This window comes from Pogoniulus pusillus, chromosome Z, assembly GCF_015220805.1.
Source record: "Pogoniulus pusillus isolate bPogPus1 chromosome Z, bPogPus1.pri, whole genome shotgun sequence".
Lineage (NCBI taxonomy): Eukaryota > Metazoa > Chordata > Aves > Piciformes > Lybiidae > Pogoniulus > Pogoniulus pusillus.
Window position 1 is genome coordinate 88,251,402 of NC_087309.1, and position 27,130 is coordinate 88,278,531.

Sequence of the window (27,130 nt, forward strand, 5' to 3'; positions counted from 1 at the left end):
CTCCTTCTCTGGAGACTTTTAAGACCAGTTTGGATGTGTTCCTGTGTGACCCATGCTAAATTCTATGGTCCTGCTCTGGCAAGGGTGTTGGACTTGAAGATCTCCAGAGGTCCCTTCCAACCCCTGCTACCCTATGATCCTTTGAGTCTGTGATGTTACACAGCTGTGAGAAAGCCAGACTGATGCTTAGCTTTGTCATGCACAACCTTTTTGTTCTTCAAAGACAAGACAAGAGAACATTCTTCCAGTAGTAGCCACTTAATTTGCAGCACTGCAAGTTCTGTCAAGCATCTTGAGGCCGTTCTTTTGTGCAGTGTTATGCCTTTGCTGAGCCATACCAGCTCCAGCTTAAAACTTCTTGTAACCCCTTATTAAAAACAACTTTGTCATCTTTCCAGAGTATGGCAGAAACACTTGCCTCTTAATTTCACTTCGGAGCTAAACTGTCTCTTGCAATTTGCCTTGCTGGTATCAATGTCCAATGTGATGGAGCAGTGTCAGAGCCCTCATCAAAATGGGAAGATGCTGCATGGAAACTCTTTTGTGGGGAAAAACTCCACTTCAGAGGTGTGTTGAAACTTCTGCTGGATCCTGGAAGGTTGTCCAGGGTTTCAGCCTGTTACTGTTACTTGGAACACAATCTTTTTGAGTGATCATTCAGCTGTAGGTGTTTTCTGATGTTCTGCTTTTGCTTCTGGTCATCGACTCCACTGCTTCTTACCATACTAAAAAAACCCAACCTACTCTTGTTTTCTGAGTGGTTTCCCAAATTCTGTCCTTGTAAGAGACACATTTATAATAAGCTTCAGGTACTTTTTCCATTTGTCTCACAATGAGGTCTTGCATCTTCTGCCTTGAAGCTTTGAAGGTTGTAGACTGACAGGTTTTTTGAGTGCATCTCTGCTGGCAAACATTACTTTCACACGCTGTTAGTGATAGATGGAAGATGAGTATCCCTGGTTGCTTGTCTAGATAAATCCATTTCCTTTGAACCTTCCCCTGGGTGAATTGGTCGCTGGGGTGGCAGACAGGTTGTCCAGAGAGGTGCAAATGCCCCATCCCTGGAACTATTCCTGGTGCGGTTGTTTGGGGTTGTGAGCAAACTGCTCTAGTTGCAAATGTCCCTGCTGATTGCAGTGGGGTTGGAGTAGATGGCCTTTAAAAGTCACTCCCACCCAAAATATTCTGTGTATCTGTGTTTATGTGGTCTCTGAACTCCAAATTATCTATGTGTCCTGTGAAATACTCAAGTGGAATTTGAGGCATTAGCAGTGGATGTTGAAGCCCTGATTGAAATGTGATGCTGAGAGCTGCTGTGATCTTTGGATGACTCAGGAGTGATGGTGTGCTAGTTTGAAGCAGGCTAGAATGTTTTGGTGAGAAGAACTAGATTACAGTCTGTGGAAAGAAAACAATGGTGATGTCTACTTCGCTCACAGGCTTGCTGAGAAGTATAGGAACAAGAAATAAAAACATTAGATAATCACTCTCACTCTCGACATCGCTCTCACTGGGGCTGCTGGCTGAGCTGCATCTCTCTAACCTCACCCTCCACTTTGGACTAATCTACTTTGCTTCCTAACCCCCTGGCCGAACCTCTGTTCTTCCTTGGGACTGAGGTAAGGTTGAGAGAGGCAGGGGGAAGGTGCAGGGGTGGTTGAGAGCCCCTCCTGGGGACTCAGGTTTCTGAGAGGGCTGTTGTGTTTCTATATTACCTTTTACCTTGTATATTTCTGTCTATAACTATATATACTGTAAATATCTGCTTGTATATTGTGCTAGCTCTAGCTATAAATAAAAGCTTCATTCATATTTCCAGAGCCGGCTGAGTCTAGTCTGGGCGACTTCTAAAGTGTGGAGGGGGAGGAAGGTGGTCTTGCCTGCTTGCTCTCACGTGCTGAGGAAGCAGCTGGAAAAGTTGGGAAGAGCTTATAATATATCTGGGATATTGCCAAACCTGTCCTGCAGTCAGACAAAACTTCAATGTATTTAGTTTGTCTGGGAGTGAAGAGGCCATTTTGGGAGGACTTGGCTTCACTCCTGCTGCTAGCACAAAGCTTTTGTAATTTAGCAAGTCAGGACAGAGCAAAATGCAGTGGCCAGAACTTGAAAGAGCCAGCCCCAGCCCAACAGCTAGATGTGCTGGACGTGAATGTAGATCTGAACCATGGCTCATTGTGTGAGCAACACCCAAGAGATGTTTCAAGAGGAGGCTCTGTCTACATCCACTTTATCTATTTTAACCCCTTAAACAGCAGTCTCCTTGTGTCTTACAGGCTTTGTAGACCACAGAATCATTTTGGTTGGTAAATGACTTTTAACATTGTTGAGTCCAACTGTTAACCCAGCTCTGACGGGTCACAACTAAACCATGTCCTGCAGCACCACATCTGCATGGCTTTGAAAGGGGAGGACTTTCAAAGCCTTGTAGATGTGATGCTGAGGAATGTGGTTGAGTGCTGACCTGGCCATCTATGTCTGCTCTAAACGTTGGCTGCTGCATTAAGACAGTTGTCCAGTGTCCATGAGTCAGGCTTGGAGGAGGCTCTTGGGAGTCACAGCATCCATCTAAAGGATTCACGTCACTGGTTGAGTTGAGTGTGTTAAGGACATTGTTTTATGGAAGGGGGCCAGTTTAAAAATGGAGAGTTGGCTGCTTTTTCAGCCTTGTTTCCAGGCAGAGATTAAGAAAAGCTGAAGCAATCAGAGAATCATCATAGAATCATGGAATCATAGAATGTTTAGGCTTGGAAGAGACCTCTTAAGCTCTTTTAGTCCAACACCTCTACACTCACCAGGGACATCTGCAACCAGAGCAAGTTGCTGAGTGCCCCATCAGACCTGACCTGGAATGGTTCCAGAGATGAAGTGTCTCCTGCCTCCCTGGGCAACCTGGAACAGGCTCTCACCTCTCTCAATGTCAAACATTTCTTCCTTCAATCCAGTCTAGTTTTTCCCCTTCAAATGAAACCAAACCTTTTGACATTGGAAAGTGGATGAGAAGGTTTTTTTTTAGAGCAGGCTGAAATACTCTTTCAAACAAGTTAAGCAGCTTTGCTCTGAAAAGAGCTGTTGTGAATACCAATCCCCTGGGGTTTCTCACTGGGATGTCAGTGCTGGCACCTGAAGTGAGCTCTTTTTGTGTCTGTGCTGTGCCTATCCTGGTGACAGACACATTATCCCCTGCCCCTGTGTTGCTTGCAGACCTTGCAAAAACTTAGGGTTTAACTGAGATGGCCTCTCTGAAGTGCAGTAGGCTGGAGCTCAGATCCATTTTCCTGTGGCTGGACATATCTGAAGGGGACCTACAGGAAGACTGGGGAGGGACTATTCAGAAGAGTTTGTAAAGCCAGGATCATAGAATCCTAGAATGCCTTAGGATGGGGTGATCCTCAGAGATCATCTACTCCAACCTCCCTGCCATGGACAGGGACACTTCTCAACTAGATTCAGCCTTCCCCAAGGAGGAGGCATCCACAGCATCCCTGGACAGCCTATTCCAGAGTCTCATCACCCTCGCACTGAAGAGCATCTCCCTAAGCTCCAGTCTAACCCTGCTCTGGCTCAGCTTCAAACCGTTTGCCCTTGCCCTGCCTCTAGACACCCTCATGGAAAGGTTCCTCTGAAGCCTTCCTGCGGCATCCCTTCAGCTATTGGAAGGCAGCTCTAAGGTACCCCTGGAGTCTTCTCCAGGCTGGACAACTCCAGCTGCCTCAGCCTGTCTTCATAGCAGAAGTGCTCCAGGCCTTGGTTCATCTCCTCTGGACTCCCTCCAACAGCTCTGTGTCCTCCTTCTGCTGGGGACAGCAGTGCTGGAGCCAGCATTGGAGGTGTGGCCTCAGCAGAGCAGGGCCAAGGGGCAGAATCCCCTCTTGTCCTGCTGCCCACACTCCTTTCTGTTTGGCCTAGGATGAGGGGCACTGGACCAGGGTAGATTTAGATTGGACCTCAGGAGGAAGTTCTGCACAATAAGGGTGTGAAATACTGGATGGGGTTGCCCAGTGATGTGGTGGAGGCCTTGTCCCTGGAAATGTTGAAGATCAGACTGGAAGTGTCCCTGGGCAGCCTGATCTACTTGCAGATGTCCCTGCTCACTGAAAGGGGGGGTTGGACAAGATGACCTTTGAGGGTCCCTTCAAAATTGGCGCAGTCTGTGTATCTGAAATGCCATCAGTGAAGGGTCAAGGAGATAATAGAACAAGGGGACACAGTCTCAAGTTGTGCCAGGGAAAGTACAGGCTGGATGTTAGGAGGAAGTTCTTGCCAGAGAGAGTGATTTGCCATTGGAATGGGCTGCCCAGGGAGGTGGTGGAGTCACCATCCCTGGAGGTGTTCAAGAAAAGCCTGGATGAGGCACTTAGTGCCATGGTCTAGGTGACTGGATAGGGCTGGGTGCTAGGTTGGACTGGATGATCTTGGAGGTCTCTTCCAACCTGGTTGATTCTATGATTCTATGATAGGGGAACGATTGAAAGCATCAAGGACAGGTGACCAGCAGATTGCCTGGGTGTTAGGCTGAGCTAGTCTTACTCTGCAGGGTAGCTTGGCTTGTGGCTTTCCAGTTGATACTGGGGACATCCTTCAGCTTTGCTCCTGGAGTGACCCCAGTTTGCAAATACAAATCAGGGGGAGAGCAAGGAGAGCAAATATTTGCATTTATCTTGGTGAATGCATCTTGCCCTAATAGGCCCTATTCCCCTCTCTTCTGAGTCTCTGCACTTGCTGAGGTGTTTCTGCATGTCCTCTTTGTTGACAGAAAGCTGGTTTTATCCCCAGCGTGGGTGGGAACAGGAAAGCTGTGCTTTGGCAATAGCTTTAGTAAACGTTCTGATAAGGGCTTGCAGCCCTCCAGCTCAGTGGGGAGCAGCAGGGTGAGAGGTGCTATGGAGAGGATGGCAGCAATAGTGGCTAGGACTGGTTGGTGTTTATCATCCTGCTTGGCTGTGGATGGGAGAGGTGAAGAGGCTAGTCAAAGAGTTGGGTTAAGGATGCAACTACACAGAATTCATCTCAGTTTCCTGGCAGAAGGAGAGGCAAGGAGGCGACTCCTGATCATGGATGAAACTCAGTGGCTGTTGTATTCTTCAATCAGTAGTTTGAGGTTGCTTTACTCCTCAAGTGCTAAAGCAGAGCTGAAATTGCTCCAGGTGTTTTCACAGAGTTGCCTAAACTCTGGGGATTGTGGGGGCTTGGAGAGAAGAGTAGCAGAATCTCTTTAAGCCAAACTGCTAGTGGAGTGTAAATGTCCAGGAATGGAGGAGTCATTCAGGCTCAGCGTATAGGGAAGAAGATACCTTTTGTTCTCCCAGGGAGCTTAGTGACATTACCACAGAAAACAGCCTCAAGTTGCACCAGTGGAAGTTTAGGTTAGACATGAGGAACAATTTCTTCCCCCAAAGGGTTGTCGAGGCCTGGAAGAAGCTGCCCAAAGCAGTCAGTGCTGGAGTCCCCATCTGTAGAGGGGTTTCAAAGCTGTGTAGCTGTGCTGCTGAGGGACATGGTTTAGTGCAGACCTGGCCACGCTGGGTTAATGGTTGGGCTCAATGATATTTGGAAATCTGCTTTATTTTGTCCTTCTGTGTTGTGTTTTTTTTTTGCTGTGTGGACACTTCCTTGTTTCGTGGGAGCTGTGTTTGAGCTGCATGGGAGTGTGTGTTTGTGTGCTGCTGTGGCAACCACCCATCTGAGTGGAAGAGATAAACTTGGATTTGCCTAACTCATGGGGGATGTTGCCAAGTCATGGATGAAATTCAAGCCCTAGAGGTAATGGCTAGAGAGAATGAATTGAGCCCTTCCTGTAGAACACAAACAATCTTTAGGTGTAGAGGAGACTAAAGCTTACAAAAGGCAGGATACTGGAAGACACATCTCCATCAGTCCCTGAATTTTGAGTTGCAGGAGAACATTAAGAAGAATTTCTTCCCTGAAAGGGTTGTCAATGCTTGGACCAGGCTGCCCAGGGCAGTGGTGGAGTTCCCATCCCTGGAGGGGTTTCAAAGTCGTTTAGATATGGTACTGAGGGATGTGGCTCAGTGGTGACCTGGTAGTGGTGGATTCATGTCTGGACTTGATGATCTTTTCCAGCCAAAATGATTCTGTGATTGAGGGGATGGTTTTCTAGGGAGCTGCTGTGAGGTATTGATGAGAGGCTGCAGGATATCAGTTCTAGAAGAAGTGGAAAGTCACAATCTCAGTACTTTAACTGGACAGCTGTTAAGGACGTAAGGAGGAAAATGTGGCCACCTGCCTGTGCTGTATCCCCTGTTTTCTACAGTGAAAAAGAATCCTTCCTCAGTGAGTTTCCTCAGCTGTGTGACACTGGGCTTTGTGATGCTGGGCAACCTGCTGTGGGTGACCTTGCTTTAGAAGGAAGGTTGGACTGGGTGATCTTCAGAGGTCCATTCCCATCCTTGCTCTTCTGAGTTTTGAACCAATTTCAGCTTCTTTTGCTTGTTGTCTTTGTCTCACTGGAGAGAAGAGACAAAATATGTATATTAATATAAAGTAACTCGTCAGATAAGTCCACATCTGTAGTCTGACACATAGATGGTCCTGGGAGAAGTGGAGCCAAGCTCAAGTCACATTCCCAGTGACCTGGAGATTATTGCAATATCCTAACCCAAAGCTACCCTGCAGGAGACCCTATCTCAGCCCCCCATTCCTGAGCAAATAATGGTGTGTGAAGATTTGTTCACTGCTTCAAATACTTCATTTATTCCAATGAAGGAAAAGTACAAAATCAAAGGATACTGGTGAAGGACCCCTTAAGTTTCACAAATACAGGGCAAAACAGACCAGATGCACATTCTTGGTTAAGGTGTAAGAAGGTATTTGTAGTAAACAGTTATATTATGTAACCATAAATATCAAGCTTTGTAGAAGTGGTTATAGCAATTAATTGGAGGTTTGTAGCAGATAACCTTGAAAAGTCCAGGCTTGGATTTTTTTTTTTTTTTTTATGGCTAAAAAAAGCAGTGCAGAGATAAAGAGGAGCTGAAACATCTTGACTAAAATCTAAGGAAACAATTAAGGGAAGCCAGCTGCAAAGTCTGACTGAGGGTGAAAAGTATGCTGTGAGGAAGACTGCTGGCCTTCATCTCAGGCGACCACCAGAAGACCACCAAGAGGGTGGAACTGGGGCAGAGAATGGGAGGACACCTGTGTTAATGAGCTCCAGGAACTAATTTTAATAATCATCACACCTATTGTAAGAAATCATTGTAATAACCCTACCTCTTACCATGAGTGTATATGCTTTTCTAACACAAATTATGGCATCTGCAGGCTTGGTGTAGCTATCCTCTCTGTACCCAACATTGCAATCATAGAATCAACTAGGTTGGAAGAGACCTTCAAGCTCATCGAGTCCAACCTAGCACCCAGCCCTATCCAGTCAACTAGACCATGGCACTAAGTGCCTCATCCAGGCTTTTCTTGAACACCTCCAGGGATGGTGACTCCACTACCTCCCTGGGCAGCCCATTCCAATGCCAATCACTCTCTCTGGGAAGAACTTCCTCCTAACATCCAGCCTATACCTCCCCCAGCACAACTTGAGACTGTGTCTTCTTGTTCTGTTGCTGGTTGCTTGGGAGAAGAAAGCAACCCCCACCTGGCTACAGCCTCCCTTCAGGTAGTTGTAGACAGCAATGAGGTCTGCCCTGAGCCTCCTCTTCTCCAGGCTAAACAACCCCAGCTCCCTCAGCCTCTCCTCATAGGATTTGTGCTCCAGGCCCCTCACCAGCCTTGTCGCCCTTCTCTGGACACGTTCCAGTACCTCAACATCTCTCTTGAATTGAGGAGCCCAGAACTGGACACAATACTCAAGGTGTAGCCTGACCAGTGCTGAGTACAGGAGCAGAATAACCTCCCTTGTCCTACTGGCCACACTGTTCCTGATGCAGGCCAGGATGCCATTGGCTCTCTTGGCCACCTGGGCACACTGCTGGCTCATCTTCAGCCTACTACCTACCAGTACCCCCAGGTCCCTTTCCTCCTGGCTGCTCTCCAGCCACTCTGTCCCCAGCCTGTAGAGTTGCTTGGGGTTGTTGTGGTCAAAGTGCAGGACCCTGCAATAAACATGCTTGCTTCACAACTCCCTATGAGTTGTGAGATAGATTCTTTTCCACAGATCAGTTCTAGCTTTGTCTCTTGGCCACTGTTGCTGTTCTCCAGGCAACTAAAATCTCACTGACAAACTTTAGTGTAGGAATTTTTTAATTACAACCAAAAAACCGTTGCTTGCTTATATCCTTGGTAATCAGTTTGTTTTCCTTCAGTTCCTTAGAAATGAAGAGGACAGGGAGGTAGCCCTAGAGGGTCTTGCCCACACACCCCTCTGCTTAGAAAGTGCTGAAGAAACATCCCATAAATCAAAGTCTAGGTGTGATGGTTTGGGTGTTCCCCACCTCCCCACACTTTATAAATCACCCAGACTAGACTCAGCCAGCTCTGGAAACATGAATGAAGCTTTTATTTACAGCTAGCACAATATACAAGCAGATATTTACAGTATACACAGTTATAGACAGAAATATACAAGGTAAAAGGTAATACAGAAACACAACTCCCCTCCCAGAAACCCGAGTCCCCAGAAGGGGCTCTCAACCACCTCTTCACCTTCCCCCTACCCCTCTCAACCTTACCCCAGTCCCAAGGAAGATTAGAGGTTCAGCCAGGGGGTTAGGAAGCAAAGTGGATTAGTCCAAAATGGAGGGTGAGGTTAGAGAGATGCAGCTCAGCCAGCAGCCTGAGTGAGAGCAGTGCCAAGTGTCTTATCTATGTTTTGACTTATGTTTTTATACATCTCAGCAAGCCTGTGAGCAAAGTAGACATCACCACTGTTTTCTTTCCACAGCCTGCAATCTAGTTCTCACCAAAACATTCTAGCCTGCTTCAAACTAGCACACTAGGTCAAAAGCCCTTTGAATTAAGCATGCACAGAGTGGTGCTCCACAAGGGTTTTTGATGCTCGAGTTCTGGCTAGGTGAGGACTAACTGTACAGTTTGATTTATCTACTTCTTTCTACTAAGGGTGAAAATCCAGCTGTGGATGTCTTCCTCTGCTATTAAAGGGAGATTTAGATGGTGGTGTTTAGGCATAGCAATGTCTGGTAGGGAGGACGACTTGATCTCTTGAGCAGCAGGTGAGATAATATCTACTCTGAATTTCAGAAGGTGTATGTGACTCAAGAGATGCTACTTCTGTTGTCACAGTTATGGACTAGGAGTGGATCCTGACTTTCACTTTTCCAGGTGAAATCGCTGCTTTTCTCCTTCCTGCATCCCATGGCTGTGGCAGCCTTCTGCTACTGATCCTCACTCCTCCCAGGATTATTTTAATCTTAAATAATATATGTTGATGTCAGTGATCTCAATGCTTAACAATATCTGATGGACAGGTGTGAAGAGTATGGGACCAGATGCTAATTATTGCGGCCCAGTGACAGGACAAGGGGCTATGGACAAAACTGGAACCCAGGAGGTTCCATCTGAACAGAAGGAGAAACTTATTTGGTGTCAGAGTGCTGGAGGCCTGGAGCAGGCTGCCCAGAGAGATTGTGGAGTCTCCTTCTCTGGAGAGCCTCCAACCCCAGCTGGCCGTTGTGATGCTGGGCAAGCTGCTGTGGGTGCCCCTGCTTTAACAGGGGGGTTGGAGCAGATGGTTTGCAAAGGTCTCGCCCTACAAGGGAGGCTATTCTTCCCCTGTACTCAACACTGGTCAGGCCAAACCTTGAGTATTGCATCCAGTTCTGGCCTCCTCAATTCAAGAGAGAAGTTGAGATACTGGAACATGTCCAGAGAAGGGCAACGAAGCTGGTGAGGGGCCTGGAACACAGCCCTGTGAGGAGAGGCTGGGGGAGCTGGGAGTGTTTAGCCTGGAGAAGAGGAGGCTCAGGGGTGACCTCATTGATGTCTACAACTACTTGAAGGGAAGTTGTAGCCAGGTGGGGGTTGGTCTCTTCTCCCAGGCAACCAGCAATAGGACTAGGGGACACAGTCTCAAGTTGTGCCAGGGAAAGTACAGGCTGGATGTTAGGAGGAAGTTCTTCCCAGAGACAGTGATTTGCCATTGGAATGGGCTGCCCAGGGAGGTGGTGGAGTTACCATCCCTGGAGGTGTTCAAGAAAAGCCTGGATGAGGCACTTAGTGCCATGGTCTAGTTGACTGGATAGGGCTGGGTGCTAGGTTGGACTGGATGATCTTGGAGGTCTCTTCCAACCTGATTGATTCTGTGATACACCCACTAGTCTGTGATTCTGTGATAAAGTCATTTAATAGAGGGTGGTGACATCACTGTAGAAGGGATGTGATCATTAGTCTCCCTAAAGCATCACAAGGCTGCATTATAGATAGAAGACTGAGAAAACCTGGGATAAAAGGGCATTTTTAACTGCTTAACTGAAACCCAAAGGGCCTTTTAAAACTGCTTTGTTGGTAATCAAATGTACATGATGTATACTGAGCATGTTTTTGAGCCAGCTTCTGTTCATCAATATGCTTATGTGTAATTCAGCTGATAAACAGGGCTGCAAAGACAAGATGCCACCAGAGCACTGCTCAAGGTTTTGTTTAATTGAGAATTAGGCTAGAGAAGAGTAATTAGTGCCAATCAACCAGGATTTGAAGAAGGTAACCTGGAAGGAATTAACTTCTGCAGTATGACTGACTGGTGAAAGTCATATTCTGCAGGCACCTGACCCCTGTGCAGGGGTTTTAATTAAAAAAGGGAAAAAAACCAAGTCTGTAAAACCCCAGTAGCACTGGGAAAGGAAAAGGTGTCTCCATAGTGGAGTTAGGACTGTGGATCTCATCCTGGTTCCCCTTGAAGATTGTGTCAAGGGTTTTTTTTTCTTCATCCTGTATAATGCAGAAACTTCTTAATCAATGATTTGTTAAAATGATAACAAGCACAGGAAGAGCTGGATCAGGTAGGTGGTGCTGGACTGTGGCTGTGAGTGTCCCCTGTTTTCTGGACACGGGGAAGTTGCTTGGGAAGGGGGTGTCTAGTCCTCTGCTCCAAATTGTTGCTTCCCTGATGTCTGCAGTTCTTGTAGGAGCAACTGCAATCAAGTGCCTAGTTAGGGCTTTTCAGTACTTAAAACAGCCTGTAAGAAAGCTGGGGACAATCTGTTCATTGGGGCCTATGTTGACAGAGCAAGGGATGAGGTCTTAAAAACATAAAAGAAGGAGATTCAGACTGGGGAGAAGGAAATGCTTGAGACTGAGGGCAGCGAGAGCCTGTCCCAGGATGGCCAGAAAGGTGGGAGATGCCCCATCCCTGGCAGCATTCCAGGTGAGGTTCTTTGGAGCTGGGAGCAACCTGCTGTGGTTGCACGTGTCCCTGCTGAGTGCAGAGGGGTTGGACTGGATGAGCTTTAAAGGTTCTGTTCTGTGATTGTGTTGGCTTTAGCACCAGACTTTCTGTGCTTCAGTAGGGACTTTGCAGGAGTTCATGGATGTGTAGAGCTTCTGTCTTTCTGGCAGCATGGCAGAGGCTGAGTGGTGATGGTGAGTGTCTTGAGGAGCAAATGGTGAGTTTAGTGACATGGTTTACTGGGGGACTTGGCAGTGCTGGCTTAATGGTTGAACTTGACGATTTTAAATGTATTTTCCAACCTTAACTATTCTACGGTTCTGTCCTGTAGAGATGACCCATGATGGATAGAGGATGATTGGTGCTTGGTGGGACAGGGCATCGAGTCAGTCATCAGCAAGTTTGCAGATGACACCAAGCTAGGGGCAGATGTGGCTGGGTTGGAGGGCAGAAGGGCTCTGCAGCGGGACCTTGACCGCCTGCACAGATGGGCAGAGTCCAATGGGATGGGGTTCAATAGCTCCAAGTGCAGGGTGCTGCACTTTGGCCACAACAACCCCATGCAGAGATACAGGCTGGGGTCGGAGTGGCTGGAGAGCAGCCAGACAGAGAGGGATCTGGGGGTGCTGATTGATACCTGCCTGAACATGAGCCAGCAGTGTGCCCAGGTGGCCAAGAGAGCCAATGGCATCCTGGCCTGCATCAGGAATGGTGTGGTCAGCAGGAGCAGGGAGGTCATTCTGCCCCTGTACTCTGCACTGGTTAGACCACACCTTGAGTCCTGTGTTCAGTTCTGGGCCCCCCAGTTTAGGAAGGACATTGAGATGCTTGAGCGTGTCCAGAGAAGGGCAACGAGGCTGATGAGAGGCCTTGAGCACAGCCCTATGAGGAGAGGCTGAGGGAGCTGGGACTGTTTAGCCTGGAGAAGAGGAGGCTCAGGGGTGACCTTATTGCTGTCTACAACTACCTGAAGGGTGGTTGTGGCCAGGAGGAGGTTGCTCTCTTCTCTCAGGTGGCCAGCGCCAGAACGAGAGGACACAGCCTCAGGCTGCGCCAGGGGAGATTTAGGCTGGAGGTGAGGAGAAAGTTCTTCACTGAGAGAGTCATTGGACACTGGAATGGGCTGCCCGGGGAGGTGGTGGAGTCGCCGTCCCTGGGGCTGTTCAAGGCAAGTTTGGACGTGGCACTTGGTGCCATGGTCTAGCCTTGAGCTCTGTGGTAAAGGGTTGGACTTGATGATCTGTGAGGTCTCTTCCAACCCTGATGATACTGTGATACTGTGACAGGACCTAAAGAAAAGTCTCTTACACAGCAGACTGGTGGTGTCTTATGGCACAGATCTCCAGTTCTGTTGGAGGGTTTGGCGGGGCCTTTGTCAGGGTTTGTTACAAATCAGTGGAACACATGCTTCAAATTTGGCTTTAGACATCCATCCCTGCCTTGTACCCCATGATTTTATCCCAGTTGCACCCTCACAGCAGGCAGCCTGTCCACTTGGCTTCAAAGCAAGCAAAGGTTCTAGTGCTCAGCCTGTAAAGGCACTGCTGGAGGAGGAGTCAGGCAGCCAGACCCCAAGTGCTGCCAGTTCTGATTAAAGAGGCACAGCTCTCCTGCTGTAGCATCTCAGGCTGCTGTGTGATGGTTCGTTAGCGCAGCCGCAGCATTTGTAACCCTCTTGGATAGGTCTGGATCTGTTGTGTTGAGAGAGCAAAGGAGCAAAGTGACAACCTAAGGTTTCTTGCACTGCCCAGAGCAAATCCTGTTCTCTCAGCCCGTGAGGAAATTTCTCTCCATCCCAGGACAAGCTTTTCCTAGGTGGTTTGTGCCATCCCAAGGTGCTCTACCTGTTTTTGAAAACTGGGGTTACTGCAAGAGGAGTTTTGCTTCCCAGTCCGTTGCTGTGTGGAGAACAGGACTGTGTGTGCCCAAGACCTTGGCTCTGAACCTGTCAGTCTTAATTAAGCCTGCAGTAATGAGCACTGCTGGGATGTGACGGAGAAAGGATAGAGGAGAGAGTGGAAAGACAGGAGTTGGCTGTTAGGTATGTGTGAGACTATTGATTAGTTCTGAGCCAGCAATGTGTCCTTGTGGCCAAGAAGGGCAGTGGTCTCCTGGGGTGCATTCAGAAGAGTGTGGCCAGCAGATGAAAGGTTCTTGTACCCCTCTACTCTGTCCTAGGGAGGCTATACCTAGAGACTTGGATTCAGTTCTGGGCTCCCCAGTTCAAGAGACACATAAAACTACTGGAGAGAGTCCAGCAGAAGCTACAAAGACGCTGAGGGGCCTGAAGCATCTCTGTGATGAGGAAAGGATGAGAGCCCTGGGGCTGTTGAGCCTGGAGAAGAACAGCCCCAGAGAGGTGATCAGTGCTCAGCAAGAGATAAAGGAGCTGAGGGGTGAAAGAGGATGAGGATGGTGCCAGACTCTTGTCAGTGGTGCTCAGTGACAGGCCAAGGTGCAAGGGGCACAAAGTGGAAGCCAGGAGGTTCCATCTGAGCAGGAGGACACCTGTTTGTTGTGAGGGTGCTGGGGACCTGGAGCAGACTGCCCAGAGAGGTTGTGGAGTCTCCTTCTGTGGAGAGCTTCCAACCCCAGCTGGCCATTGTGATGCTGGGCAAGCTGCTGTGGATGTCCCTGCTTTAGCAGGGGGATTGGGGTGGACGATCTCCAGAGGCCCTTTCCAACCCCTAGAATCCTGGGATTCTGTGAAATCACTCTGGAAATCACATTTGTTTAAAGCCTTCAAGCGTATCTCCAGTGTTTGTATCCTTATATTGAAACTCCTGGCACCTTGCCTGGCACCAGTTTTACCTCTACCCATGGTGACTGGAAGCTGGTGCAGTGATGAACCAAAGCCATTTAAACCCCTACTTGATTAGAACTGCTGCTAGCAAGGCAGCACATAAATGCTGCAGATTCTGCTTGTCCGAGTCACTGCTGTGACACTTTATGCAAATCATCATTGGAGTTAATTTGAGCACTGGGAATAAAACTCAGTAATGAGAAATAGAGCAGATTTAGTGCTGGTGGGAGATGTGGAGTCATCCGTCAGTGTCATAGCTCTTCTGGGCAGGCGGAGGAAATTATCCCTGGACCTTGGAGGCACCAGCAAGGCGTGTGCTTTGCTAGCACAAATCTAGGATGTGTCTGGATGAGCAGAGATGCTCCCCCATATTTAGGAGCCCCAACTTGACAGGGTCATGGTCTGGGGGTGTGTTTGTGTGCGTTCCCTGGATCTGTCACTGAAAGTGTGAGGAGGGTGGGGACTGTGAGGCATGATGTAGATGAACTCCTCTGCCTTGGCTGTTTGGCTTTGTATGTTTTTATCAGCCCTGGGCAGCACAGAAATTGCTTCTCCTCTCACTGAGGAACTGGAGATGTTTCTGCAGTGTGCTGTGGTCTTTCCTTTTGTATTTAGCACTCTGTGAGCTACATTTGCATTCTGTGGCTCTAAACAATGGTTTGGTTTTTTTTAGCATGGAACAACTCAAACATAATACTTGATTTTGTTTTTGCCATGCTCCTTGAGTGTGTTTGTGTCACATATGTCTCTTGTTGGCTGTTGAAGTGTTGATCTGCCAATCACAGCCTCTCCCTTCAGCATTTTTTGGTGTGGTTTTTTTTTTTGAGGGGAGAAATAATTGGTCTTTTCCTATTAGAGATCTTTGTGGGTATATACTCTGGGGCTAGGCTGGAGCTTCTGGGCTCTCACAAACATCCCAGTGTTGCGTTCCAGTGCAGCAGTATTAGGGGTTGTAGAGATGAGAGAGCTGACCTGCTGGAAAGCATCCTCATGGAGAAGGCCTTTGGAGTCTGGGTGGACAGAAGTGTAGTCTTGTGGCTAAAAGGGCCAGTGATATCCTGGGGTACCTTCAGCAGAGTGTGGCCAGCAAGTCAAGGGAGGTTCTCCTGCCCCTGCACTCTGTCACAGTGAGGTGACACATGGAAGACTGGGTCCAGTTCTCGGCTCTGCAGTTCAGGTGGGACAGAGGGACTACCTGGAGGGGGTCCAGCAGAGGCTACAAGGATGACCAAAGGGCTGGAACATCTGCCTGATGAGGAAAGACTGAGAGACCTGGGGCTATTGAGTCTGGAGAAGGGCAGATCTGACCAATGTTTGTAAATATCAGCAGGGTGGGCGTCAGGAAGTGGCCAGGCTCTTGTCAGTGGTGTCCTGTGATAAAGCAAGGAGCAGTGGGCACAAACTGTAACCCAGAAAATTCTGCTTCAACATGAGTAGAAATTTTTTTACTGTGAGGCTGCTGGAGCCCTGGAGCAGGCTGCCTGGAGAGGTTCTGGAATCTCCTTCGCTGGAGATTTTCAAGATTTGTCTGGATGTGTCCCTGTGTGACCTGCCCTGGGTGATCCTGCTCTGGCAGAGGAGGTTGGACTCCATGGTGTCTGGAGGTCCCTTCTGCTGCTCCTGTGTTTCTGTGATTGAGGCAGTAGAGGTACATGCAGCACTGGAATGTTCCTGCCTGCTCTGTCCCAAGCAGTGAAACCCTCTGCCATCCCCTTCTGACCCTTGTGAAGGTTTGGTACCCAAAGAGAACAGCCAGCTTAGGGTTAGATGCAGGGGTCAGTGGGTCTTGGGGTCACGGCACAGCCTGGGGAGCTCTGACCTGAATATGAGCTTTCCTTGTCTGTCAGACAGACACTGCTGGGATGAAGATTTCATTCAGAGTATGGGAGGGGGAGGCGGGGGGGATTATGATTTGACATCTGCCCTGATCCTTTATACTGTGAGCAGTAATATCAAGGTTAAAAGCTCACAGGTCCCTTAGAAAAGGATGGTCAAGCACCTCGCCTGTGCCTTGCTGCATCACAAAGATATTTTTTTCTCCTGAGTCACTGCCAAGTGGGGCAGAAGGGATTTTTAAGGCTGCAGGAGCCTAGGAAAACCCTGCAGCTGATGCTTTTCCATGCCCTGCTGTTGACAGCACCCATGGAGCAGCTTTTCCTGGCACAAGCAAACTTGGTGGATGGCACAGCTCAGTAACTCCATCACTAACTGCCTGCTAGTCGTGAGGGCATGGAAAAAGAGAAGTAACATCCAAATTCTCAAGTGTGTGGTCAGGTGTGGTCTTCTGATTTGAAGCAGAGCTAGTGTTTCACTCCTTTTACTTGGGAAAGGGCAAATTTTGGAGCACTGTAACTGTGGTAGGAGATGGTTTGTGAGAGCTGTTGGGTAATTGTTGGCCTGGTTCAGATTAAGCTGGTGAACCATTCCTATGCTGTATATAGAATGTAAATAATCTTGGTAAGCCAGGACTGAAGCTCATGATCTCTCCTCTTCTATATGTATTTTTGTCCTCTTCAAGAGCATGCAGCAGTACTGCACCATGTTATGACTCTGAAGAGGTTGGAAACAAACCCACTGCACAAAGCAGGGAGAAAAACGCACAGGTTTGTCCCAGTCTTCTCCTGGTTTTTAGCTGATAGGTGTTCACTTGGATTTCTAAGGTGCACATCACCATCTCTAGGAAACGTGGTTAAGACAGTGAGGTTGAGACCTGGCTGAAGGACAAAGCTCAGAGGGTTGTGGTCAGCAGTGTAGGGTTTAATTGGAGGCCTATAGCTCGTGGTGTTCCCTAGGGGTCAGGACTTGGTACAGTCTTGTTCAACATCTCCAGACAGTGACCTGGATGTAGGGACAGAGTGGACCCTCAGCCAGTTTGCTGATGGTGCAGAACTGGGAGCAGTGGCTGACACCTCCTCAGGCTGAGCTGCCATTCCCTGAGATCTGGGCAGGCTGAGAGCTGGGTGAAGTTCAACAAGGGCAAGTGTAAGATCCTGCACCAGTACAGGTGTGAGGGATTGAGGTGCTGGAAAGCAGCTCTGTGCAGAAGGACCTGAGAGTGCTGCTGAACAACAAGTTCATCATAAGCCAGTAATGACTTCTTATGCCCAAGGAGGCTAGTGGTGTCCTGGGGTCTACTAAGAAGAGTGTGGCCAGCAGGTTGGGGAAGATTCTTGTACCCCTCTACTCTGACCTAGGGAGGCCATACCTGAAGTCCTGGATGCAGTTCTGGGCTCCCCAGTTCAAGAGAGACAGGCAACTACTGGAGATAATCCAGCAGAGGCAATGAAGATGCTGAGAGGCCTGTAGCATCTCTGTGAGGAGGAAAGGCTGAGAGCCCTGGGGCTGTTAGAATCAGAGAATCAGCCAGGTTGGAAGAAATCTCCAAGATCATCCAGTCCAACCTAGCACCCAGCCCTAGCCAATCAACTAGACCATGGCACTAAGTAAGTCTTTTCTTGAACACCTCCAGGGATGGCAACTCCATCATCTAACTCCCTGGGCAGCCCATTCCAATGGCAAATCATTCTCTGGGAAGAACTTCCTCCTAACATCCAGCCTATACCTCCCCCAGCACAACTTGAGACTATGTCCTCTTGTTCTGTTGCTGGTTGCTTGGGAGAAGAAACCAACCCCCACCTGGCTACAGCCTCCCTTCAGGTAGTTGTAGACAGCAATGAGATCACCCCTGAGCCTCCTCTTCTCCAGGCTAAACAACCCCAGCTCCCTCAGCCTCTCCTCATAGGGTCTGTGTTCCAGGCCTTTCACCAGCTTTGTCTCCCTTCTCTGGACACCTTCGAGCACCTCAACATCACTCTTGAATTGAGGAGCCCAGAACTGGACACAGTACTCAAGCTGTGGCCTGAGCAGTGCTGAGTACAGGGAAAGAATAACCTCCCTTGTCTTACTGGCCGCATTGTTCCTGATCCAGGCCAGGATGCTATTGGCTCTCTTGGCCACCTGGCCACACTGCTGGCTCATCTTCAGCCTACCAGTACCCCCAGGTCGCTTTCTGCCTGGCTGCTCTCCAGCCACTCTGTCCCCAGCCTGTAGTGCTGCTTGGGGTTGTTGAACCTGGAGGAGATCTGATCAATGTTCATCAAGAGGATGGTGCCAGACTCTTGTCAGTGGTGCCCAGTGGCAGAACAAGGGGCAATGGGCACAAACTGGAACCTAGGAGGTTCCATCTCAATACTTCTTTGGTGCGAGGATGCTGGAGGCCTGAAGCAGGCTGCCCAGAAAGGTTGTGGAGTCTTCTTCTTTGGAGAGCTTTCAGACCCATCTGGCTGTTGTGATTCTGGGCAAGCTGTTGTGGGTACCCTTGCTTTAGCAGAGGAGTTAGAGTGGATGATCTCCAGAGGTCACTCCCAGCCTCCACCATCCTGGGGGTCTGTCTCTTATTGTGCTCAATTTCTTTCTGAAGTTTTCCTTTAGCTGTGTGGAAGAGTCTTGGTTGTGAGATACTGAATCTTCATTACTGAATCCTTGATTGCTGGGCAGTTGGTGCTGTTTTATTGACAGTACTTGTGGGGTTTCTGCCCAGCAGTCCACTTTGAAGGATGCTCCTAGAGAAGGGACATTGTAGCCAGGTGGGGGGTGGCCTCTCCTCCCAGGCAACCAGCAATAGGACAAGGGGACACAGTCTCAAGTTGTGCCAGGGGAAGTATAGGCTGGATGTTAGGAAGAAGTTCTTCACAGAGAGAGTGATTGGCATTGGAATGGGCTGCCCAGGGAGGTGGTCAAGAAAAGCCTGGATGAGGCACTTAGTGCCATGGTCTAGTTGACTGGCTAGGGCTGGGTGCTAGGTTGGACTGGATGATCTTGGAGGTCTCTTCCAACCTGGCTGATTCTATGATTCTAAGTGCCCCTCAGCCAGGAGCTATGAAAACTTTCTGGGGTCAGTTATGAGCGTCGTCATTCCTGAAATAACTTTGGAGATTAAAACCCAACAAATGATAAAGGTGGATCTACTGACCTCCAGCTTGCCACAAAAACCTGGAACCAGCAAACAGCCCAGGATAAACTGGGGTGGAATAATTTATGCTATTGATTTAGTGGTTATTTGGCGTAACTCGTTCCATGCAGGCCACCAGCATCTCCTGCCATGAAGGAGCACCCACTGGGCACATTGCCTGGAGTTTGCTGGGAGTGCCTGAGAGCTTTTGGACAGCAAAAGAGAACCTGCCTCTTCTCATTTAGTGTTGGTTTTAATCTGCGTCTGTTAACATCCAAATCAAAGCAGGAGGGGGAGATTGACTTTATTTAGCTTCTGCTTAAGCTAGGTGAAATAAAGCAAGGAGCTTGGAGAGGACTGAATCACTTTGGTTCTACTGGGAATCTGGTTTGGAAAAAAAAACAACCTAACAACCCAAAAAAACAAACCCAACTCCAAACCCAGATTTGTTTATTTTTCTCTTGAGAGGCTGAGCATGTGGGACTCTTTTGGATTAGGGCTAACACATCATTGAAAAGTGTCCTTGAGGATCAAGGAGGTGAAACTTTGAGAGCAGGCCCAAAGGAGGTCACAGCAGTACTGTGAGGCGAGGCTGAGAGAGTTGGGCTTTTTCAGCCTGGAGAAGAGAATGTTCCAGGGAGACCTTCTGGCCACCTCTTAGGCTTTGAAGTGGCCTACAGGAGGGCTGGGAAGGGACTTTTTGCAAGGCGTGTACTTAGCAGGGTGAGGAGTGATGGCTTCAAACTGGTTGAAGACAGATGTAGATTAGGAAGAAATTCTTCCCCATGAGGGTGGTGAGGCAGTGGAACAGGCTGCCCAAAGAAGTTTTGAAGACTCCAAGCCTGGAAGCGCTCAAAACCATGTTGGATGGGCCCTGGAGCAACCTGGTCTAGTGGAAAGTGTCCCTGCCTGTGGCAGGGAGCGGGTGGAATTAGGAGATCTTTAAGGTCCTTTCCCCCAGCTCTCTCAGCCTGTCCTCATAGCAGAGGTGCTCCAGCGCTTGGATCATCTTTGTGGCCTCCTGGACTCCCTCCAACAGCTGTGTCCTCCTTCTGCTGGAGACACCAGGACTGGAAGCAAGATTAGAGGTGGGATCTCAGCAGAATCAAGGGGCAGAACCTCTCTGTCTGTTGAGTGCCTGGGGACTTGATGTCAGTGGCCTGGTGGCTCTCGCCTGTCATGAATTTAATCTGCAAACAGCACATGCAGCTGCTTTGGAGGAAGCAGGTTGCAGAGGCTGGAGGCAGGTAAGGCAGGCAGTATGAAGATGGTTCTCCAGCATGCCTCCACCACCAGCTGCCTCCAAACCTCACTGAGATTTAATTAACGCTTGCCTCATAAAGGCCTGAGAATGACTAAGTGCTTTTTAGTTCAGCCCTGTGTGGTTTGACATGTGTAAGATTTATGAACGAAAGGAAAGGGTCAGATGCAGGTTTGTGCAGCAGCCTGCCCTGCCTGGGAGGTTTGCTTCTCTGCTGGAGCAGGACATGGAGAGGAGGAGGAGGATGGTGAAGATGCAAGGCAGAAATAATGGCGATCTCCTTTTTGGATGCGTGCGTGTGTGCACACACATGAGAGGACAGCATTATGGATGCTCCAGGAGATGCATTCATCACAGCCTGTCCTAAGAGCCCACAGCTATCTGGCAGGGTGGGAAGCACTTGGTGCTGGGAGCACTGAGCTTGGAGTGGTGGTTTGATTCAGGGTCTCCCAGGTGAGGAACAAGCTATGCTGAGGGCTCCTGAGACTTCCTCTTTGTCTTACTGCCCTCTGTACTGCATGATCCCCTGCACGTGTGTGTGTGTGTGTGTGCAGAGAGCCTTGGGAGATCAGATTTAATAATAAACAAATTGTATTAAATTTATGTTAAGATAAATTCTGTAATTTTGTGCTCAGGGTAGCTGGTGGAATATGAAGTCTTCCTCCAACAGGTTGAAAATCCATCCCTGGGTGATGGTTGCCAGTGGTACCTTCCGCCAACAGTTCCCACCTCTCACCAGCCTGGCAGGCGGCTTCTGGCCACGGTTGGTGGTGAGTTGCTGGAAAGGGTTGATGTGACCTCTTACTGCTGCAAGAGGTGGATGCAAATTTATTTTACCAAAGCATGCACAAGCACCACCATGATTTTTACAGACCCATAAAACTGTTGTGATTGGAAGAGACCTTCAGCGTCTTCAAACATTAACCCAGTGCTGCCAGGTCACCGCTAAATCAAGTCCCACAGCACTACCTCTACAGAGCTTTGAAATCTCTGCAGGGGTATCCAACCTAAACCTCATCTGGCACAACTCAAGGCCATTTCCTCTCATCTCGATGGTTGTTCCTTGGGAGAAGAGAGCAAAACCCTACCTGGCTCCAACCTCCTTTCAGGGAGCTGTAGAGAGCAATAACGTCTCCCCTCACCCTCCTTTTCTCCAGGCTGAATAACTTCAGGTCCCTTAGCTGCTCCTCACCAGGACTCTGCTCTAGCCCTTTCACTCTCCTTTGGACACCACTGTGGGTAGCTTTGGGGTCAGTGTGCCTCTCTCTCTATCTGTTTGTCCAGGCAGATCCACAGCTCAGCTCAGCGCTGTGTGCAGGTGGAGACTTTGTAGGACTCCAGACACAACCAGCAACATCTTGTTTTTGAGGCTCCCTTTAGCTGGGTACTTCCTGATCCCTGGCTATTTCAGGCATTTCTAGAGCATGTTTGATCTCTTTTGTGCCAGGAGAGCTGGCACTGGATGAAACCATGGTGGTGGGGATGAAAAGGCAGGCAGAGCTGCAGCAGTGCTTCATAAAGTCCTTCCCATAGTGTTGGAACTTGGAGAAACTGGGACAAGATGCAGGGTGAAAGGAGAGCCGGGTGTTGCATTGCCATCTCACCATCTGCACCTACTCATTGCATGGTCCAGCCAAATTTGGGATTCCTGTGCGTGCTGCAGGGAGGTTTCATCTCTTCTTGCTTGCTGGTGGGGACAGAGGAGATCATAGAATGGTTTAGGTTGGAAGAGACCTCAAAGGTCATCCAGTTCTAACCCTCCACCACAAGCAGGGACATCTCCCAGTAGAATAGGTCTCTCAAGGCCTCATCCAACCTGGCCTTGAACACCTCCAGGGAGGGAGGATCCACAACGTCCCTGGGCAACCCCTGCCAGTGCCTCACCATCTTCACTGCAAAGAACTTCCTAGTATCTAGTTTAGATCTCCCCTCTTCCAGTTTAAACCCATTCCTCCTCATCCTGTCATTACAAGACCTTGTAAATAGTCATTCCCTAGCCCTCCTGTAGGCCTCCTTCAGATACTGGAAGGCCACTACAAGGTCTCCTTGAAGCCTTGTTTTCCCCAGGCTGAAGAGCCCCAACTCTTGTAGCCTGTCCTTGTAGGAGACAGGGCTGGGGAGATGAACCAGCCCCTTCCACATTGTATCTTCCTTTCTTCATGACATGGGAAGTGCTGAAGACTTGTGGTGTGCTGGAAGAAGAACCTTCTGTTTCCCCTGCCTTATAAAACTGCTGCTCTGGCAGTACCTTTGTGTAGCCCCATTAACATCTAAAGGGTCCCACTGCTGGAGCTACTGAGCAGCTCTGCACATAATTAGAGATGGTGCATCTAAGAATATGTTGTTCTTTGTCTGCAGAACAGGCTATTAGATAGTTTCTGATGCAACCCTTGGGTTCCTTTGTGTATTAATTGGCCAAGGGATGGGTTTTAAGATGAGGACGCAACCCATCCTTGGTTCCACAGTGCTGGTGTCATGCGGGTTTGCTGGGATTTCAACCATCCCCTTCTGTTTTGTCTGGGATGGCTCTTACCTCCATCAATAGAAAGGGTTGAGGGGGAACATGAGCCCCCAGATACTGATAAGTGATTAATGAAGGGTTGCTATTGACTCTGTGTTGACCAGCTGAATGCAGCATCAGGCTGGCATGGGTCCATGTCTGGGAAGAAAAGCTTGACTCAGGGTCAGAGATTGAGGCATTTTGTAGATTGAAGGTTTGGAGTTCTTAGGACCATACCCTGGAAGTCCCATGAGTAGAGAATCAGAATCAGACACTGGTTTGAGTTGTAAGGGACCTTTGAGGATGATCTAGTTCGACACCCCTGCACTCAGCAGGGACATTTTCAGGAGAAGTGGTACCTGCTCCAGCAGGAGGTAGAGGTTGAGTAAGCCATACATGGAGGTTGCAATATGTCCCAACTCCTGAGAGCAAGTACTGGAGATATCAATGCAGCAAGAGTGACTTGCAGTCATAGAATCATTCAATAGTTAGGGTTGGAAGGAACCTTAAAAGCTCATGCAGTCCAACTCCCCTGCACTCAGCAGAAACATCTGCAACACAGCAGGTGTCATAGCCCCAAACAACCTCATCTGAAATGCTGCCAGAGACAAGGCATCTCTCACCTCTCTGGGAAACCTGCAACAGACTCTCACCACCCTCAGGCTCAAACATTTCTCCCTTCTCTCCACTCTCAATCTTCCTTCTTTACTTCAAAATCATCACCCCTTGTCCTGTCACAATAGACCCTCAGAAAAAGTCCCCAGCTTTCTTCTAGACCCCTTGAAGCCCTGAAATGCCACCAGAAGGTCACCCTGGAGCCTTCTCTTCTGCAGGCTGAACAAGCCCAACTCTCTCAGCCTGGCCTCCCAGCAGAGCCCTTCCAGCCCTGCCAGCATAGCTGTAGCCTGTTCTGGCTCTACTTCGACAGAACCCTGCCTGTGCTGTACTGAGGGCTTCAGAGCTGTCCCCAGCACTGCGGGGGTGGTGGTCTCAGCAGAGCACAGCAGAGGGGCAGAATCCCTTCTCTGCCCCTGCTGCCCATGCTCCTGGGGATTGGCCCAGAACAGCGCAGTGCTCAGTGCTGGCTCATGTTCAGCTCTGCACCTCCCAGAACCCCCAAGTTCCTGTCCACAAGGCTGCTATCCTGCCCTTCAACTCCAGCCTGGGCTGATAGTGGGGAGTTGCCCTGCCTCAGGTGCAGGACTTTGCACTTGGACTTGTTGAACCTCATCAGCTTTGCAAGAGCCTTTTTCTCAGGCTTCTCCAGGTCCCTGTAGATGGATCCCTTTCCTCAAGTGTGTCAACCACACTACTCAAGTTGGTGTCATCTGTCAGATTGCTGAGGGTGTATTGCACTGGTCTTATCCCATCATAAAAGGAGCTATCTGAGTAACAGGTGTGACTGACATGATGTTGTCCTATGTGAGCAGTGCTGCTTGCTTTGATCCCTTCATGGACAGTTGAACTGGGCTGGGCTGTGCAGATCCACCTTTGGGATTTCCCATTGGAGCCATGAAAGTGACCTGAACTTTGGAGATGCTAAAAGCTTTTAATATCTCATCTGAACATTTTTTTCAAGACCACTGAAGCCTGTTTGCATGTTCACCTCCAACCATGGTGGTGGGTTTGAGTTAGGGCTGGCTCTGTGGGCAGCAAACTCTTGTTGCTTTGTGCAAATGACAAACATTTTGATGTATGCTCTGCTGGGAGGGAGATATAAGCTTCTAGAAAGATTCTATAAGCTGTTGTGTGATATAAGCTTCTAGAAAGGTGTTTTCTTTTTTAATCCAGGGAAATCAAACTTCACATTTACCTTGAGTCTGTATCAAGGCAACAAACTGGCGTACACATTGTCCAGAAGAAGCCTGATTGAAAGTCTGATTGAAAATCAAACTTCTGCTCTATAATTTACCCCAAACCCTCAAATTAGAACATGTTTGGAGTTTGGGTTGTTTTGTTGGTTTTTTTTGGGTTTTTTTGACTGAAATGAGTGGTTTCTGCTGCACCAACTTTACAGTGAGCGTGGGATTGTAGCCATGGTGAATTAATCTATTTCTGATTTAATTCCCTGAGGTTTCCTGGTGTTTAAGATTTTTTTCTCTTTCTTTCTTCTCTCCCTCTCCAGTACTCTAGAGTTTGGATTCCTGACACTGATGAAGTTTGGAGATCGGCAGAAATTACCAAGGATTATAAAGAAGGAGATAAAAGCCTTCATCTGAAACTTGAAGATGAAACTGTAAGCTTTTTGAATGCTGTTATTCTTTTCAGTCATTTTCAGGCTTTGAAATAATGCACGAAGAAGCTGGAGCAATCTCAGATATTTTAGGAAGTATTTTTGATGTGGTTTATTGCCTTTACACTTCCATCTTCTCCCTGCCTTCTCTTTCCCCAGACACTTGAGTTATTAAAGTAGGTTGTGAGAAAAGCCCTTGACCCCTCTCAGCTCTTCTCATCCTGCTGGCAAAGCTGAAGTAGTCTGTGATACCAGAATGAGAGGAGTTTGGAGCAGCACTGTGTTAGAATTACCAAGTTTGTGGGTTTTGTTGCTGAACAAATTGGAAAGAGATGATGACGTCTGGAGAACAGGGCTGGTGAAGGGGCAGCTGAGGGCCCTGGGGCTGTTTAGCTTGGAGAAAAGGAGGCTGACGGGGAGATCTCTCTACAGCTCCCTGAGAAGAGGCTGGAGACAGGTGGGGATTGGTTCCTTCTCCCAAGTGACAAGTGATAGGACAAAAGGAAACTGCCTCAAGCTGCACCAGGAGAACTTCAGCTTGGATGTTAGATGAAATTGCTGCACTGAAAGGGTTCTCACACACTCGAACAGGCTGCCCAGATTGGTGGTTGAATCCCCATATCTGGAGGTGTTTAAAAGCTGCTGAGATGTAATGCTGAGGGACATGGTTTAGCACCAGATTTGTTGAGTTAGAGTGGTTTGACTTGATGGTGTTAAAGGACTTTTCCAAGCAGATTGATTCTATGGATCGATGGTTTGCTACTCGTAGAAAAATCACAGTGCACAGAATTTGCTGCTCTGCAGCAGCTTTCTCCACGCCTTAGTTTTTCTCTTTAAGTCTGATCTTCTCAAAACTCCTCTGTTTGTTTGTTTTTTTCCCCCCACAGATTAAAAAAGGTATAAAAGCCAAAAAGGAGAAAGTCATTTAAATGTAGATGTTTCTTAGCAAGTGCTGTTTACAAATGCACGAGCAGTCAGACCCTGTGCAGCTGGTGATAAATCATCCCCAAAGCAGCATGGAGGCTGGCAAAGTGCAGCTACCTTCTGTCCAGCACATAAGTCCCATGGATGAGGTTGTCAGGTGGCAGGGTGGGATTGCAGATGAAGTTAAGGGTGGCATTTGCATCAGCTGCAGAATTTGGGTGGTTAATGGGGAATGGCTGTGCTGTGTGCCCACCGTGAAGTGCACTTACTGTGTGTGATGCCTGCTGTAGGAAGAGTCACAAAACCCAACTGTCTTACACTGTCAGGCTGTTCTGCCAGTCAGACCTGAACAGGCTGAGAGCTGGGTAGAGAAGAACCTCATGAACTTCAACAAGGGCAGCTGGGGAGGAACAACCACCTGCACCAGGACAGGTGAGGGGGTAGGTGGTAAGCTGCTGGAAAACAGTGGTGTAGAGAAGGACCTGGGAGCGCTGGTGGATGACAAAGGCACTGTGAGCCAGCAATGTGCTTTGTGGCCAAGAAGGACTATGGTGTCCTGGGTTGTATGAAGAAGAGTATAGCCAGCAGCTGAAGGGAGGTTCTCCTCCCCTTCTGCTCTGCTCTCAGAAGGCCACCTCTGGAGTCTTGAGTCTAATTTTGAGCTCCCCAGTTCAAGAGAGACAAGGAACTACTGGAGAGAGTCCAGCAGAGGCTGCAAAGATGCTGAGGGGCCTGGAGCATCGTTGTCAGGAGGAAAGGCTGAGAGCCCTGGGGCTGTTGAGATTGGAAAAGAGCAGCCCCAAAGGGGATCTGATCAATGCTCATCAGGAGATAAAGGAGAGGAGGGAGGAAAGAGGATGGAACCAGACTCTTGTCAGTGGTGCCCAGTTACAGGACAAGGTGCAATGGTCACAAAGTGGAAGCCAGGAAGTTCCATCTGAACAGGAGGAGAAACTTCTTTGGTGTGAGGGTGCTGGAGGCCTGGAGAGGCTGCTCAGAGAGGTTGTGGAGTCTCCTTCTGTGGAGAGCTTCCAACCCCAGCTGGCCATTGTGATGCTGGGCAAGCTGCTGTGGATGTTCCTGCTTTAGCAGGGCAGTTGGGGTGGACGATCTGCAAGGTTCCCTTCCCACCCACACCATG

General features: G+C 48.7%; 1 protein-coding gene across 1 annotated transcript in view; it reads left to right on the forward strand.

Moving 5' to 3' along the window:
* The window catches only part of MYO5B (myosin VB), a 208,613-nt gene that overhangs the window by 15,461 nt on the left and 166,022 nt on the right, over positions 1–27,130 (forward strand). The window contains exon 2 of the mRNA XM_064176833.1: positions 24,958–25,068. Coding sequence (XP_064032903.1) covers positions 24,958–25,068 — 111 coding nt within the window. The remainder of the gene's footprint in view (positions 1–24,957; positions 25,069–27,130) is intronic.